The 17,770-nt window shown below is 35.6% G+C and overlaps 1 protein-coding gene across 5 annotated transcripts in view; it reads right to left on the bottom strand.

Annotated features, from left to right (window-relative positions):
- Positions 1-17,770, bottom strand: part of LOC117235595 (glutamate receptor ionotropic, kainate 2) — a 291,570-nt gene that overhangs the window by 19,707 nt on the left and 254,093 nt on the right. For all 5 annotated transcript variants that reach the window (XM_033497806.1, XM_033497796.1, XM_033497815.1 and 2 more), the window contains exons 8-10: positions 8,451-8,471; positions 7,307-7,459; positions 1,867-2,088 (exon numbers count right to left, since the gene is read on the bottom strand). In XM_033497806.1, coding sequence (XP_033353697.1) covers positions 1,867-2,088; positions 7,307-7,459; positions 8,451-8,471 — 396 coding nt within the window. The remainder of the gene's footprint in view (positions 1-1,866; positions 2,089-7,306; positions 7,460-8,450; positions 8,472-17,770) is intronic.

Below are 17,770 nucleotides of genomic sequence, written 5' to 3'. Positions count from 1 at the left end.
GACTTGCTATGAAATATTTATATATGTACATATTTTGTATTTTGTGTTATTTAAGAAAATAAAAACGAATAATTGAGGATGATAAATTACTTTGGAGATATGTAGTTACGTTAGTTGGAAGTTTGAATGAAGATGTACATTTAAAATGGAAATTTTACTTCGTAAAAAAAATGATGTACGCGTGAAGGGAAAATGATGTGCAAAAATAACTCATCTTAATAATCTAATAATCTAAATTATCTTATTACAAATTGTCATATTCGAAAAAATATATATAGATTAATTTATCAAGAATATTTTATTAATTAGCTCAAAATCAGTGTTCTATAATATTAGGACTTAGATGAAAAAATATTATTTTCGTTTTTAATTTTGTTTCTATAAGAAGTCTCATCGTATCCACTCGTGCAGATGGAGTATTTCCGATTCCATATAGCATACACGTAGATGAATATAATTTTCAAATGTTTAATGCAAAGAAAATAGAGCGGAAAATTTCATCGTTTCAAGAGGCTAGAACAGAATTGTACGTTTAACAGTCCTTAATAATTTATCGTTCTCTAATACCACTTCTGTCAACAAGAGGATAGCTTTTAACTCGCAGAAACTGGAGCGTAACTTTCAAGAGCGCAACGAATTAACGTGGTCCACTATTCAAGCACGTCGACGAATAATCCGATTAATTTCGTCGTAAATACAGGGTGCTTAGACGTTTAAAGACGCCAGGCGTTAGATTGTTTAAGTTTCCAACGGCTCGGTGTCTCGTCGGATGCGCAACGAGCACCCTTATCTCGACTACCGCAAAACTCAACCCAATTCAACTCTGTCGGACTTCTTCCAAAGGAAGACAACTTTCTTAGCCAGTTAATACATTCACGAGCACTGCATTACTTGTCGCCGTAATTATCGCGAGAATAAGTGACACGGTCGGCTAGCTCGTCATGAAAACTTCAATTAAATCGCGTATCCCTTCGCCGTTTCTGGTTTCCTTCTGGTTTCCTTCGTCGTGGCAAGAACTAGTACCGAGAGGTGACGGTAATACTAGGGAAAAGAGACAGGGAGTCAAAGAGAGAAGAAAAGCTAACGAGTTGGCGAAGGCGACGAACGAAAAAGGAAAAGAAAGTGCGTCCACTTCCGCACGGCGTTCGTTGAACTTCGTTTCTGTTTCCTTTTCATTCAGGAAAAACAAACAGTCAGGATTTTAACGATACACGAATGATTTACGTGGCAGTGGAATGCTGAAACACCGAGGAAGAGAACAATTTTTTAAATTCAGATGAGAGAACCGGCGCAGATGGAGGTCGGACCGGGAGATTTGAGGGAAATCACTTTACTTGATTAAAACGAGGATGAAATGTCCTGGTTACTTTGAAAAGTTGACTCGAGGATTAGAGATTTCGTGTGTGTAAACGTGGGATACGATCTATTTTTTCCTGTTCGTTTAAACATGTTCGCGTTCATGTAAGCGAGTGTTCCCGAGATTTTAGAAAATGTATGATAATGACGTAAGAAAATGATCCTAGGTAATAAAGCTTTTTAATTAGCGAATGGGTAATTAATTTAGCTATGATTTTAAAATTCCGGCTTTAAAGGACCGAAAACGTCATGTTAGCTTCGTAGATTTACGCGTAACCTAGATTTCATCTTGCAGCATTGGGGAAAAAATTTCGCAACTTCTATTCGTATAATAAATTTTAAATATTATTTGCAATACATTAACGTATACGCTCTGAGAACAATTTTCTATATATTCTTAGAAGAATTCATTATCTTAATGGAAAATACTTCGTTTAATTAATTTCTAATAGTTACACTTCATAATAATCGTGAAAATATTAAAACAGCGAGTATCTTTTAACCACTTACCAGTATAGTTGTTACAATGAAAGTTTTGTTCTGAAGATTCTCCACGATTTGAGTGTACTCTTCCTTGTAACTCCTCGTAAAATTTATACCCTTGGTGCTGTTCCAGGTCCCTATCTTCTTCAGCCCCTCCTTGTTGTTCAGTTCGATGATATCTAAAATGAAGTCTGAGCGAAATCCTTGGTGATCGAACTTGATAATTCCTGTCAACCCCGTCATTTCGACCTAGAAACAAATATTAAACACTCTTGACAATTTTCAAAGGAAAACAAAGATGATACTCGTAGACACCACTTATTAACTGCTATTCTCATCCTGTAGGTAATACGATTTTTCTAAGAGTAAAGATTTTATGAAAGAGGAAAGACACGGATCAAAAACTTATTAATTAACTACAATTGAATTACCCGCTACCTACTTTTTCTCACACTCAGCAGGACAATTTTCTTTACAACTAAATTACATTAAAATACCTCTCCTTAATCATCATGTGAAAATTAAATATAGACTTATCATATTTCTGCGCGTAGCATTTGTTTATAATCGTAGTTATTATTTCAACCTCTTCAAGATATTATAATTACTATCGAAAAATATTTTCAAAAAATTTGATTTTCCTCATATCTCCATATGTATATATATGTACACAAATAAATTAACTAATTTTGGTACACTCCCAATCCATATTCAACCCCTTTGGAGCCATCGAATTTTCCATTCTACGAAGGCAAACGGTATTCAATATTTACAAATGGGGGAAATTCGAAACGTTAGAGTGGAGACGACTGGTTGATCGAGCGGACGCAATATGAACCGCACATTTGCGTAACTGAGCTAGCTGGCGTAATTAAACACGAAATTCTGGGTGACTAGCTCTAATCAGTGGATCACGAGCATATCGCGGGATTGAACTCAGCCCCACGATCGACGCGTGAAACGATCCACGTGAACCCATCTTCCTTCTTGTTTTTGCTTCCGATTATTCCTATCGAATCGAAAATTTCCCCCTACAACTGGAAAAATATTCAAGATCTGTTCAAGCAAATCATTGCATAATGAAACTGTGATCGAGTCGCAACGAGGATTTCCAATAAATTTTAGCGTTGAATCGAGCCGCGTAGCCAGAGGAAAATTAGCGGGAAGTTGCCATTACCTGCATAATTACCAAGGCAGCCTTGATACGAAATTTTCGGCGGCAAATTGCGTTCGCTCGTGTTTCGCGTTCGAAAGCGCCGCCTGTTCCCGGTTACGCGCCGCGTAATTAGTAGAATTGAAGGCAGAACTGCGATATGAGTCAACCAACCTGATGAGAAGTGTTTTTCTATTCAACAAATATTATTATCACTTCACACCGAAATCGTGCGATATTCACACGGCTACGTTTGCGAACTCATGTTTCATCAATGATAACACTAACAGCAGACATCGTTAGCAGATGCAAATATTAAAAAAAATAAAATAAACATAAGAGGAAATATCCAGATATCCAGGGAAGAGATACAGTTATTGCAGCCACGACTCGTTATTGATCCGGTTGATATTTGAGGTAATCGAATTTTCTGTTTACGGTGCTAATTGTTGCAATGTTCTATATATCTTATTCATTACTCTTTATATTGTTCCATTGTCCCTTTTGTGCCATATTTGGAAGAATAATGGTAGTTTCAGTATTTCCCTCTGTGTTATATCCTGAAAATTTTTTGCGATATAGATTTATGCCAATTATATTTGTATTGGATAAAAAGGAATTGCGTTAAAAAAGGATTTGCAGAGGAAGAATCCCTTTGTGCGCACAGGCATTTTCAATTTCCATTTTATTGTGTCCCAATTAAAACTGCTTGTTAAACAACAACGTTAAAACTTCAAACAATGTTATCTTGAGATGGTTTTAAAGGGAGTACTCGTAGCCCATTCGAACCTGAATCGTGCTAACTACTCGATCGAGAGAACTTTTTGTTTCAGATACTGATGTTTTAAACGATTAGAATACGAATTTCAATGATATTCAAAACACCCAATTTGCTCGAGTGTTGCATGGTACTTAACAATATATTCTTGTAGCGGTCTAAGCTCGTTAAAGCTCGTTCACTAAATGATGACTGCTTCTAAGGCTCTTCTGTCTTCTCGGCTTCGATCATTATTATCTTCACTCATCTTGAGAAACAAACAATTTGTCTTCTACCGAACAAATCGTATTGCTATTAATTGCTTACGGCAAGGTACTTTAAATTACATAATTTTTAGAAACCCATTTAGAATGGTTCGATATAATATTTACATTATGAATAACTACTTTCTTCCTAATACGCTGTCGGACATCATATTAGGACATATATTCTATATATCCGCGTTATATATTTGAATATCGTATATTTTTATTAATATTTCCTAAGACCATATTTTTTCATTCTTCAACATCGCTATCTTGTCTCCCACTCTTATGTACGCTTCTTAACACGTCAACTTAACCATTATCTATCGTAAAATACCCCAATGAAATGGAAATAGATACAATAGTTATCCAAAAATAGGAAATATTGTCCTCCGTATTATAAACGTTGTAGAATAGCAAAAATAACACGGACAAAACTAATTATCTCAAAATAATTCTCCCTTCTACCAAGCGCCAAACCTAAAACCCCAACACTCCGCTTCTAATATTCCAAAAGGAATAATCTCCATCTCCCTATTAATAATCCTGTCAGTACTTCCTACGAAGGTAGAACCAGAATCCACTGTCTTAAACTGCAGGTCACTAGGTCGACTTCAACTTCGCCTAACCGCATTCGTGGTCGCCGCGGACGTCATCGAGGATTCACGGTCACAAAACCGCGAACTATAATTTGTCAATGGGAGTGACGGCTTCGTTTAACTCGGGAGGTAACTTTCCATTGTTCAGTGGAACAATCGGAAACCGTGGAAAGATCGTGTCGTCCGCGTGCGGTATGAAGGCGCATAGTTCCCGCAGACATTTGCATTTGCACATGGCGGCACTCGTGGCGCCCGTTAATAAGCAGAGAATCCCAAACAGAGAGAAACAGTCCGATTAAGCATATCGTTATAATGGCTTATTACATTGGCTGGACGGCCGATCGATGACCATAATTCCGCGAAATTAATTTCCCCCTTCTGCATGATACGTTCCCGATAAACCTACTAACCTACCTATCTCTCTCGACCTCTCATTGTCTCTTCGTCCTCTCTCTGTCTCTTTATCTGCGTTTGCAGCGATAGAAACACCACAACTGGCTGCAAGATGCCTATCGACAACGGAACATTGTCGCATCTGTTACACGGGACGTTTTTGTCGTGGTGAGCTCGCTTTCGAACGATTTGCGCCACTGACAAACCTCTAATTACGCGTCCGCGCAATTAGGCTGCTTGTACGCGACGTTACTATCCTGTTTTGCATATTTCGTATCAATACCGCTTATTTATCTGCGGCTAGTTTAAGTAGGCAAAAGCGTAGGTCGCGCGAACTCTTCGTTTGATTGTGTAGCTGTGCAGAAATGCATATTTTTTGGGAAATAGTTGCGAGGACGTTGTTGGCTGTTGGTTGGTTTTAGTTCGTGTGGCTGATAACGCAGGCTGTATTGGTTTCTGTGTAGGGATAAGAAATGGTGAATATGTATGAGGTATAGGGGAGAGGTGAATTGGTGGATGATTTTTAGTGTTTGCGGTGGGGTTTGATTTGGATTCCTTTTAGATTAATTAGCGGGAATTGATCTTGATTTAATTTCTTACTTTTGTAAATATTTTTAATGTAGAAAAATGGCAATAAAAAAATTCAAAAAAGATGTTTTAATGAAAAGTATTCGATTACTTTGAGATAAGATAGGAAATAGTATGAATGAGATACGATAAAAAGTAAATGAAATGTTTTTAATGTTTGCGGTGTGGTTTTTCTTGGAATGGTTGGTTATTGAATTGATCTTGGATTGATCTTGATTTAGTAGTTTAGTATAGAAAAATAATAACAAAAAGAACATTAAAAGACATGCTTCAATGAAAAAGTATTTGGTTCAATCGAAATGAAAACTTCTACAGCTTAGCAAAAGTAGAAAAAAAACAATCACAGTGTTGGAAGTTTAAATTCGTTTAGTCTATTAATCCAAGTGTGAAATCCGTTTTATTTTATTATAAGAAATTTCGATTTACAATAAAGCACGAACCATGAGATTAATGGATTTAATAGCTGATAAAATCCAAGTGAAAATCTCAATTTACACGGAAATGGCGTGAACGCGACAAATTATACAGCGTAATTATATAAAATTACTTAATTACATCGCGCATCGTAAATTGCTCGCAGTTTTGAAAATTTAAACTGGATTTCGTAATCCCGCGAGGCGATGTAGCGGTTTGAGGAGTGTTTTCGCAAAGCCCATGAGAGACGAGGGAGAAAAAATTGCTGCAGCTACGAAAGCAGCAAGCTAATCCGATAATTTCCGCGTTCCACTGCAGAGAATTCCTTTCTTTCCCTTTACCAATTACGTCATAGGCCGACGTTCCCATCGGTATATCGAATTCCCGACGTCATCGTGACGCGAACATCGTTTCCTGAACGTTCGACTCGTTTTCAATTGGAGCTTTTCCAACGATATCGCGATAGGATTAAGGCTCCAATGGAATTTCCCCATCCGTTGTGACATCGTAAAGCAGCTGGCTTTGTTTGAACATCTCCCTCGCGAACAATCGTACAAACACATGCTGGCTTCTTCTCAGGCGTATAAATGGAACGCGCGAAATAAAATTTCCACGCGACAAGTTAAACGTATTTTAACATTAACTATTATTTTCATTTTCATTTATTCCAGACGTATTATCGTATCGATTGGTTAATCAAGTTTTTATTTTATTTTACTTATTACATCGCAAATTTTTATATACATTTATGAAAAATTTTTAAATGGAATAATATAATAACATAGAATGCAGACAATATTGAAATATATATAAAATATTCGAGGCGGGGTATTATAACATATGTCTTATTTTAATCACTGGATTACGGGCGTTTCTGCATTTATAGGAAAAACATAATATGCAAACATATGTATATGAAATATTCATGTTAAGGCACGTATTGTCATATTTAGTGGGTGGAACAAATCTTTATTTCATTTTCAGCTCTTGAATTACGCTCATAGAATTATTAAATTTTATAAATTTCAGCAGAATATTGACCAAATTTCTTCAGATTATTTTCTAACTTTTAATTTTTAAATCTACCTTTATCCTCCGATGTATCGTTTAAAATTAGTATTCGAAACGTTTACCACTTTCTACAACTACAACTTCCTAAAATATAAGTCAATAAATACACTAAAATAATATCTAACTACGCATGCGAAGTTCATTCATAGCTTTTCATCTTTTATCTACATTCAATACGATAAGTATATCTATACATAATTTGCGATATTATAGCTCAAATACTCACGATTTTCATGTAGTTTATGAGAGAGTATCCGTGGGGCCAAGTGTCGGTGGACTCGCAGGAAAGCGGTTTGATGTCGATCTGTTGGGATGTATCCAAATCGTGCAGTGCTTTCGCAAATAAATGCACGGCGTCGTACATCAATGATGTTTCAGTCTACAAGATTCAGAGACAATAGCCAAACATATTACTCTCATGATAATTAATAAATCGTTCGAACAAATTTTTGAAATAATTTTTACATAAAAATCCGTGTCACATAAATCAGATTACATTTTCGAAATATCGATTTCTATGATACAAGATTGCATTAAGCTGAAATTTTCTTTCATAACAAATAAATTGTATTGTTATTTATATTATCTGTGTTAGATAAAAACGAGACAGCATTGTGAAGACTTTTACGATCTTGCAATAAATAATAGTAAACTTTACTTAATGCATTTAAATTTCTTGAATTGCGATCAAAATCTTCTGAAAGCATCATTCAACCAGCAACGTCCTTGCTTGTATCGTGACTACACTTTCTTTCCTTTGAGATATACAATATCTTCACAGGATTTTACGAGACATCATTCCTGGAGCCATTTAACCGAGAATCAGGTATGTTTCTCGCGTGTGTGGTATATGGTTGGATAGTTAAAGCAAAATTAAGTAATCTAGTTAACATGGAAACTTCACACTGAGTTTTTGTGATTGAATTTATATACAACATGAAGCTTATTCTTTAATGTAATTAAGCTAATATAAAATATTCAAAATAGTTCTAAAAACTTGAAAGCATAACCGACATGGAATGACTGTGGAAATTCTTCGTAAATTTTATCAATGTAACAATAATCAAATTATTATTGCAGCAAACATCAAAACACTCTGATTAATTATTATATAGCCGTAAATGCTGCAAGATTGCCAGTCTATATCTTAACACACATATTGTATTAAAAGTTTCAATTAACGTGAAAATACTCTGTACAAATTTTCTGGAAGTTCGTTTAAATTCATAGTACCTACCAATTCTCGAAAATGGCAATCTCAAGAATTTAATTTCACAATTCCTTTAATTTCCTGCGAAAACTTTTTTTTAATACTTTTAACATAACATCTAGTTGCTCGTAATTTTAATCAGAGACTCGTTGTGTCTTACCTTTATGCAAGTGAGGTTGTTCTGTTCCAGGCGTGCATGAAACAAAAATATTCATTATTCGATTACAGATTCTTCGTGTAGTCATAAAATTACTATTCTAAGATTAATAATGATAGTGTAACATTAAACAAGTATATATATACAATGGAAGCTAAAAGAAGGTTTAAAACATAAACAAAAGTAGGGAAATTTTATTGTTACAAACAGAAAATAATTTCAGTTACAGTCTTATAAATATTTATACCTAGTTATATATTTACCACTATATATTATCTGTTTCTTCGATTTCCTTATATATTTTTCGAGCAATGCATTAATCATTGAACCTTTCTCAATATACAGAAAAACGAAAAAAAAAAAATAAAAACGAGTAACGATCAAAGCAACTAAATGACGATTACACTAACATAATCCAATTATTAGATACAAAAAGACAAAGTTCAATTTTATACGCAGATGTTCTAATGTCGCAATTACATTCAAATTGCACGTTAGGCGCCAGAAAACGGATACTTAGATGAAAACGTTTCGCATCTTAAAATTAGTCAGTAGGTTCTACGTATTTTATTGTAAGAAGGAAAAGTCCACGTTCTATCGATCAGAATCGATCATAGTGTCGGAAATAAACGATTGCCGACGTTTCTTTATCGCAGACGTGATCGAAAATTAATTATCCTCCTCGCGACCGTAACCACGGGGAAAATACGATAAATGAAAACGTTCACGTGCCGCGGTGGAAGGATCGTGAATCGAGGTGTAAGTACCGACAGACGACAAATAACAGGCATTTCCTATCTATACTTACTACAGTTGTCAATAGCAATATGCGCGTACCAATTTATCTGTAATTCAACGGATATACTGATCATTTGTCACGTGCACCTAATTAATTATGATTTTACTAAGTTCGTGTCGCTAGCAATCTAGTAAACTCGAAAATCGGAACGATGCCTTTGTGGAATCGACTTAACGTCAACTATTGTATAGAAATTCAGAATGAAATTTGCATTTGGTATAACGTATTAGTTTGGTCCATATGAAATATTACTTTCCCAAATAAAAGTACAACCATATACTACACAAAGTTCCTTTAAAATATTTGACACACTATCTCGAAGGTTGATTCGGTTTCTTGGTATTTTTATTACAAGTCTTCTTTGAACTAATGATGATTTATCAGTGTAAGAAATAAAAAAGTTCTTGAAATGGATCTGCTATTGTTTCTTCATCGACGGATTCCTTTACAATAATTTATGTACTTCATGTAACATTGTATATGTATATGCATATTACATCAATTGTAAAATATCTTCAAATAATATATAATTCATGTGTTATATGAACAATCTTGAACTACGTAGAACAGAAATAGTAATAAAAAAATAAGAATGAAATAATTCAGGATATGGAATTCATATAGACCCAGGTGACTCCTAACAATTCATTTCTTCGTCCAAATATCTTTTGAACCGTTTCTTCTTAATGTTATTTTTTAATTTTTTAAAACATTTAACAGAAACGAATACAGATTTGCCACTTCCTTCCAAGTTATCTTACGTATATAATTCTCTAAAAGCAAGTTATTTAAGTGGAAACGAGTCCAAGTTATCTAACTGTACCCGTATGAATACAAACTTCAAAGCCAGGTTAATTGAATTCATGCTTAACGATAAATACAGAAAATTCGAAAACACTCGAAACATTAGAATGAAGGGGCTATAGAAACTGGTGTAACACTATTACAGAAATAGTAACATGATTCTAGGATTGAACATTAAGGTAGTTCTTTGTATCGATACTATACATGCCAGTAGACGTAGCTCGACAGTCGTAAAAGAAATTCGCGGACCAGTTCGAGGGCAAATTGAATTTCGCGGGACAGAATGTAGCCTGGGTAACCGGTGAATCGCAAAAGGTTTCGCTATTCGTATCCTGCCACGGGAGCTTCCATGAATCGGCCAATAAAAAGAGACGACGAAATTTCAACTCGTCCGATTTTATCGAAACCACGCACGCATTCGAAGGCACGCGTGCTTATTATCGGATTCCATCCAGCCGAATCTTTCGGCTGCGCAAACCGTGATACGCGCCATCGAGGACCTATTCTCATTTCTTTTTTATCCATAGAACGATCTGAATTCCGGGGAACTATTTCCAGACCTGCTTCTACCTGATGAATTTTTCAATACGGTGCATATCTCGATCTATACTTTTCTATCGTACGTTTTTTTTAACTAAAAAGAAGTTTTAGGGCAAAAAGAATTATGAAGGAGAAAATACACCGTTCTATATAAGGTTCGCCATTGTCGAAAATTATTTTGCAGAGCAGAAAATACGTGTTGTGTCGTCAATGTTCACACGTGTAGCTCGATATCAATGATTTTTAAAATAACAATGTGGACTGTATGATTATGAAAGATATGTGTAACTACAAAAATAAGTGTAAGTGCAAAATGAGTCCCTGTGGTATTTTTACCAAGTTTAATGTCTGCTTTATTATGGTTATCATACTGTCAAGGTGTGAAGAAATGTGTTACATCCGTATCTTCGTCCTCTTTATAAGGGGATAAGATGTACGAAAAGTTTATCCTGACAGGGGTGATTGAGCGCTGATTAATAAACAATTGGTAATAAACAATTGGTAATAAACAATTAATAAACAACTGGTATACGAGTTAGCTTTTACAAGTTTCCCTTCTAGTAAAATTGCATATAGAAAATCTGGAACTTTAAAAACCTAAAATTAAATAGCAGAAAAGCCACGTTTGTGTCATAAATTCGGCATAAAACCAACCATTGCTACTGTGTTAACAAAAATTATTTCGCAGCGCAGAAAACACGAACTTTTCTCTCGTAGTCGGTGCTCCATCTCCGAAGCTGATTGCTAAGCAAGCCTCCGCCTCCTTCTAGCCGCGAGATTTCTTCTCTTTCGAACGCTCCTAAGATCGGTCACGTACCATCATTTACTCACATCCGCTCAATTTTCTTGCATCCATGTGCACGCGTATTTACATACTCGTCGCCGCTCTCCTAGCCAACGACTCGTACGGAATTGCTAATGCAACTCATGCTAGCCTTCGTTGCTCGTTTTCATCCAAGATCCCTAATGTTCCTTCCTTCTCCCTGCTCTAATTATTCTGCCTTCACTCTTTCTCCGTTTCACGACTAACAACTTTCTGTTACCGTGTAATTGAGCTGAATTACGACGAACAATAAACGCGATTTCGTATTCGTTGAACTGTTCGCTACCTTTACTCGAAATCGAAATACTCCGTTCGACTCTCCGCTCCATGGAAATTACAGAGCTTTTCTGTTTCGTTTCTTTTTAGATTTTTCTTTTTTTTAACTTTTCTAGCTTCCTTTTAGGGTGGATTTTCCCTTGAAATAGAGAGGGCAGTGCGGAAAGAAGCTCTAGCGAAATAAATCGGGTTAATTGTACGTAGAGAGAATACAAATTTCACCGGGTACGTTCTCCCCTGGTACTTTCTGTCTCGCTATCACGGGCTGGAACTCCCGGCCTGCTCTGGAACTTCTTCGAATGTTCAATGAATAAATCAGTTCAGTTATGAAGCACAGCTACCGGAGTAAGTTCGCTCGTGGTCTTCCACTTGAATATCTCTTTCGCGACTTTTACCACGTATAACGTGGCCCTCTTGATCACAGTAATGAATGACCTGTTAGCTAGGGCAAATTATTTCCTACTTTCTCTAACGATACATTTCAATATCGATATTTCAGAAACGTATTAATTTTTATCGATGTAGTATTATAGGCAATTGTATAGTTAAAGGGGAGGACACGATATTTAATTTGTTTATATGTACGTTACAAGTGCACTACAGTTTTTTACTCAAGTGAAAAATATTACAGAAAAGAAATGAAGTATACAATTATTTTTTCAGGATTTTCTTACATAAATTAATAGTTTCAAAATACCGTCTCATATATCTAAAAAGTGATACATGTGAGGGTCAACGTCAGAATTATAAAATATTTCGTTCATAAGGTCTAAGCTTCATCTTAATCTTCTCCACTTTCTTCGCCAGATTTTTATTTCGCAATGCTAAACACGATCCGTAATAAATTCCTCTGGACGAGAATGCAACGAATCCAGCCATGGATTGGCTTGTCTCACAAGAAGAGCCTTTGTAAGTCACCGCGACGTGGCTTTTTATTGTGGCTTCCGGGTGCGTGGCAAGAATCGATTCCTCGTCGGTTCTATCCTTTCCTCGCAAGCAAGGGAATAGCGACGAGACGCTAGCCGATTTATTTGTCAAAACGTTGTCTCTCCCAAACGGTTACGAAGGATCCGAATTTAACGAAGTCCCGGCGAAAAAAGTGCATCCTCAAGTGCACCCATCGTTGACTTCCGCCGGGTCGTTTCCTCCGCGTTATGAACGGGTCAGGGATCAAACAAGCGTGGACTTCTCCAAGGGGAAAAGAAATGAATGGAGGGTATAGGAAAGGCAGAGAGACCGTAGGTAAAAAGATATAAAGCTCGGCAACCTTAGAATGCCCCGGGGTGCCTTCCAGCGGTTCCAGCCTCCATTATTTAACTGCTCCTTGGGCCGCTGATCTCGTTCAATTGTTTGCGTTTTCATAGGTGAGCCTGTGATCTTATTTTCTGCGTTTCTGTCGGTCCCACGTAATACCTACTCTTATCCAAAGGGCAACCTTCATTCTAAGTTGAGATACCTTCGGAATATTTTATTCAATCTTGTAATTGAGAGTCACTTCCACGGGAAAGTGGTACGAATAACAAAATATTAAGCTGGAGAAGACTAAATGAAATTGGATTTTAGTAAATAAGATTTGTATACTTTTGAACGTTAAAATGCATTACCATGACGCACTTGTGAAAGCTTGCAAGTTTGGAAGAAAATATTCTACAGGAACGCATACAATTGCATTCATAACGAAATAATGAAATAACAGTAAAATACATATTTTCTTCCTCTCGCGTTACGTATTTGCATCAATTATTAGGTGGAACCCGACTATTTGCAATATTTCGTCGATAGTTTAGTCAGTTTATTGGATCGTCAGAAAGATACGTCAGAAAGGGTACGATTAGAAAATTTCCTTCATTTAAAATCTGTCATGAAAGACATAATATATGTAAGATAACATTTAACGTATTATAGCTATCAGTAAATATCTTCTAAATTAAGGCTACCACATTCCGATTTAAATTATAATCTATGATCTATGATTGCGCGTATTTTCAATCTTCTCCCTAGCTCCTCATGATCCGGAAATGCAGAGTTGCGGGTATTCCATCAAATTCATCCATATCCAGACTCGTCATATAATGTGCGTCGACAAAAAAGTTACGGCGAAGTTCGTGCGAACGCGTGAGGGCGTCGATGCAATTTAACCTTTTTAAGGGAGTGAAAGCTGGTTTCGGTTGTGGCAGATGTTGCTTCCCACGAGATGACCGAACGTTCAGATTTGCTGCTCAACTTTTCCGCGGTTGGTGCCGTGCCAGATGCGCGCAATGATATAATCTGCCTCCGTGATGCAGGCTCACGAATCGGTCGAACGACTAACAATTAGGAACGTAACTTTCGTCCTGAACTTGTTTGGATTGTAGCTGAACGTTGGCGATTATCGCATGTGAGAAAAACTATGATAATGAAGTGGAACGATAATGAAATGTATGGAGAATGAAATAGAATGATTAGAAGACTCCAGGAATTTTTTATATTCGAAAGATGATTAAACAAACATGAACTTTGAAGAATATATTATATTCGGAAAACAATAAAAAAAATGATAGTATGATTTCAATTATTAAGAGATAACACGAAATTCATAATAGTCCAATAACATAATAATATTAATGTTAAAGTTAGTGGTTGATTTTTAATGCACTATACCTCCTCTGTACAAAAGAAAGAGAAAACAAAGGTGAGTTTCATCAGAGCCATTAATAATACTAATAATAATACTAATAATAATTAATTAATAAAACTCGTAAAATGAAATTTATTTCCATATAATCTAAAAGTATTTATTCATGAAAGAATTGAAAATCAAATTAAATTTGAGTAATATGTGACAAACATAATACCCTTTTTAAACAATTTTAATTCCTTTTCATTTACTAATCACGTTTTATCTTTATCGCTATGAGCAAAAATTGGAGCGAAATAAATTTCTACCTTTATATTAAACAGCATAAGATACTTGGAGCAAATTTTGGAACATTCTGTTACTTACAATTGTAAAATTGTTTGAATAAAATGTCGAATGAACCGGCGAATACGGCAGGCTAAAAATTTTAGCACCCTTACTTCTACGTTCAATTGTATCATCAATCGTTTTAGTAATTTCCCTAGTCGCATTTCACCAATCGAAGCAAACAGAGAAAATAGGGATACCTAATGGGAATACTAGCGAGTGTGCATGTGCGTTCGCTGTGTACGTACATATGGATTCAGGGGATCACACATATATACTCGTACACGTAATACGATGTCATTTCGTTAGCGGGTTTATATGCGGCAGAATGAGGAACACACGGAGGAAGTAGGTAAATTGCATAGGCAATTTCCGCGACGAAATTCGCGCGATCAATCGAATACCGCAGTGAAATTGGCTACGAATTAGGTTGACCTATAGAAGTATTGTAACTAGAAACAGCGTTCGTTCCCTACATTTCTTTTTCGCGAATTATAAAGTTTTACATGTATCTTTACATAGAGTAAAATTTCTAAAATATTTGAAATTGAGAAAGTTTCTAAAATGAAATTAATGCCTTAAGCGATAAATTTATTAGCCAGAAAGCAATAATAATATCTTACTTTTGCAAAATAAAACATTTAAATCGGAAAATATTTATTCATAATAAAATTCAATGTATCTTTTGAACTCATATTTCAACGTAATGTAATATAGATGTCGACACGATTTGTGCTTATACATACATATGTATATGGGAAATTTACACGTGAAAATCTGTATAAAATGCATATAATATGTAAAAATATTTTAAAAAGTATCAATTTAAATTCTTTTTCTTTATTCGTATTTGCAAATATATGAATTAACAAATATGCGTGTATCTCGAGAAATATCTTTGGAAAATGAATTATTGAAATAACGTTGCAATTTCATTAAAAAAAAAAATGGACAAAAATTTTATAAAATTAGGAAATGTCGTCATAAATTTAAATGACTGTGGAAGAAATTGCAATAATAATTGTCAAATTGAAAGTTTTAAACCAATAAATTTGGAGGCTGCACAAATAAGTAGTAGAAGTCAATGTAACACCAGACAAATTTAACAGTGGTTTTCGAAAAGTTGCACTATCTACGTCCGAGACTTGTTACCTGTAAAACAGTGGGTAGTGTATAAGAAGTTTGAGCTTTGTAATTTGCAGGACAAAGTTCTTTATGCACCGGATTCTTCCGGGTCCGCCGTTTCACTGAAAGGAAGTCGACTGTCGACTTATTTATGTGGGTTCCACAGAGCAGAAAGTTGAAAGCGACTTTGTTTCGGAACTTAAGGGAATCAAGACCGTTACAAGTCAGAAAGTCAAACAAGGGTCACGATAAAGAGGTTTCAGAGGTATTTAAAATCTCTTGTGGCGATAACAACAGTCAGAAACAAATATTTCATATTGTCTTGCAAGAAGGTCGACGATGAAAAAAATTGAAATCGGTAGAAAGAAATATTCATATTGTAAAATCTTATAATCGTTGCTTGAACAGTTTTCTTCCCTGTTTCATAATGAAGCTTTACAAAAGAAGTTATATTCCAACGTATCTTTATGGAAGTGAGTGGAGTAACTAATTCAAATTAACTAAAATATCAAAGAGGTTAACTGCGAACGTTTTAAAGTTTTTTTTCTCGGTTTCAAAGAGACAGATATTTTCCATGATTTCAATTCCTTACATTTAATTCTTATTTTATATAGAAATCACATAATCACGAGGAACTGTTACATTTCTGTAACGTCACATTGTTTCAGTTCCAAATTCTTGTAGAAAAGAAGCTTCCTTAATATTACAGTGTAATACTGCCTATAAGTTTAACCAACCAATTGGTTTAAAATATTTGTAAGTAATTGCGTAAAACTCTCACGAATAGAAAATTGTATTAGAGAATACAGTCTGCAGAGTTCTCTGTAGGAACTTGAAGGAATTGGGAATTGTATAAAACATGTATCACATACACAAATTCCCTTAGACCTGTGCCCTCTTATATGATATAATTTATTAATTAATAACAAACAAGTTATAAGACATTTTTCTATTATAATTTCCCAATTTTATCATGATGTTTCTAATAGCAACTAGATTCCATCGAAATAATAAATCACGTTTGCATTACACACTACTCTCTCGATGACTAAATCAAAAAGTGTCAAATTCCAAACCAATGCTTAAATTACTTATTTATTACCCGAAATTTTGTAAAATATATCCATTCTAGCAAAAGAGTTCAACTGGAAACTAATCGCGGTTTCATCTTTTCTTCATTTTTCCAACATTTCACCTATACACGTTATATATCAGGAATTCAATTTCCCGTGGCACTTTTCGAAGTTTTCGAAAGGCGAAATATCGAATTATGTAGCACATTCCAGCTTATTCTCGGTCAAACATGAACAAGCGAACGGGTAACACCCGCTGCATTTGCAGCGGACGTTCCGCAAGTTGGAGGAAGATCGATGTAGCTGTCAAGCTGGCTTGTGCGGGAAGAATGTAAAATTAGAGTGTTATTACAACGGGCAAAGCGGTGGCAAGCGGCTAGCGTGCTCCGTTGGTGCGACGCGGAACAATCTATGCATTTGCATGCATACGGGACAGGTCTGATGAGTTCGAGCAGGCTCGTTCAGCGAGAAAATTACATCGACACCACAAGCCTGTAACTGTTAAAATCTTTCGCGCCGGCGAGGCGACGCGGCGCGTCGCGGTGCTAATTAAGTTCGCACGCGTGCACGCTGAAATTTTGTCTGTGCTCCGTCGGCGTAACGCGCTTACGTTATGCGCGCTGCCGCGCCATGAGAAAACAAACAACCATTTTCAACTCAGCGAATTTGTACGCGGCACACTTCTGTTAAACGTCCCGTATTGCGGGAATATTCTTCAATCATACAAACGAATATAATATCAAAATCAGAATGGGTCTCAAATAAAATAGAATGAACTAATTAAATTTCAATAAACGTTGCAAATGGTTATACACGATTTTAAATTATTACCGCTATGTTTAAACGACCGAACTAATACAGGATGAAATTGATGGATACAGTTTGATAAAAATTTAATTATCGTGAAAATCAATCTCTCCGCGGATAGTAGAAATATAT

The sequence above is a fragment of the Bombus vosnesenskii genome, unplaced genomic scaffold (genome assembly GCF_011952255.1).
Source record: "Bombus vosnesenskii isolate JDL3184/JDL3185 unplaced genomic scaffold, Bvos_JDL3184-5_v1.1 scf7180000013264, whole genome shotgun sequence".
NCBI lineage: Eukaryota > Metazoa > Arthropoda > Insecta > Hymenoptera > Apidae > Bombus > Bombus vosnesenskii.
The sequence above is the reverse complement of the archived record's forward strand: the minus strand, read 5'-3'. Positions and strand labels throughout refer to the sequence as shown.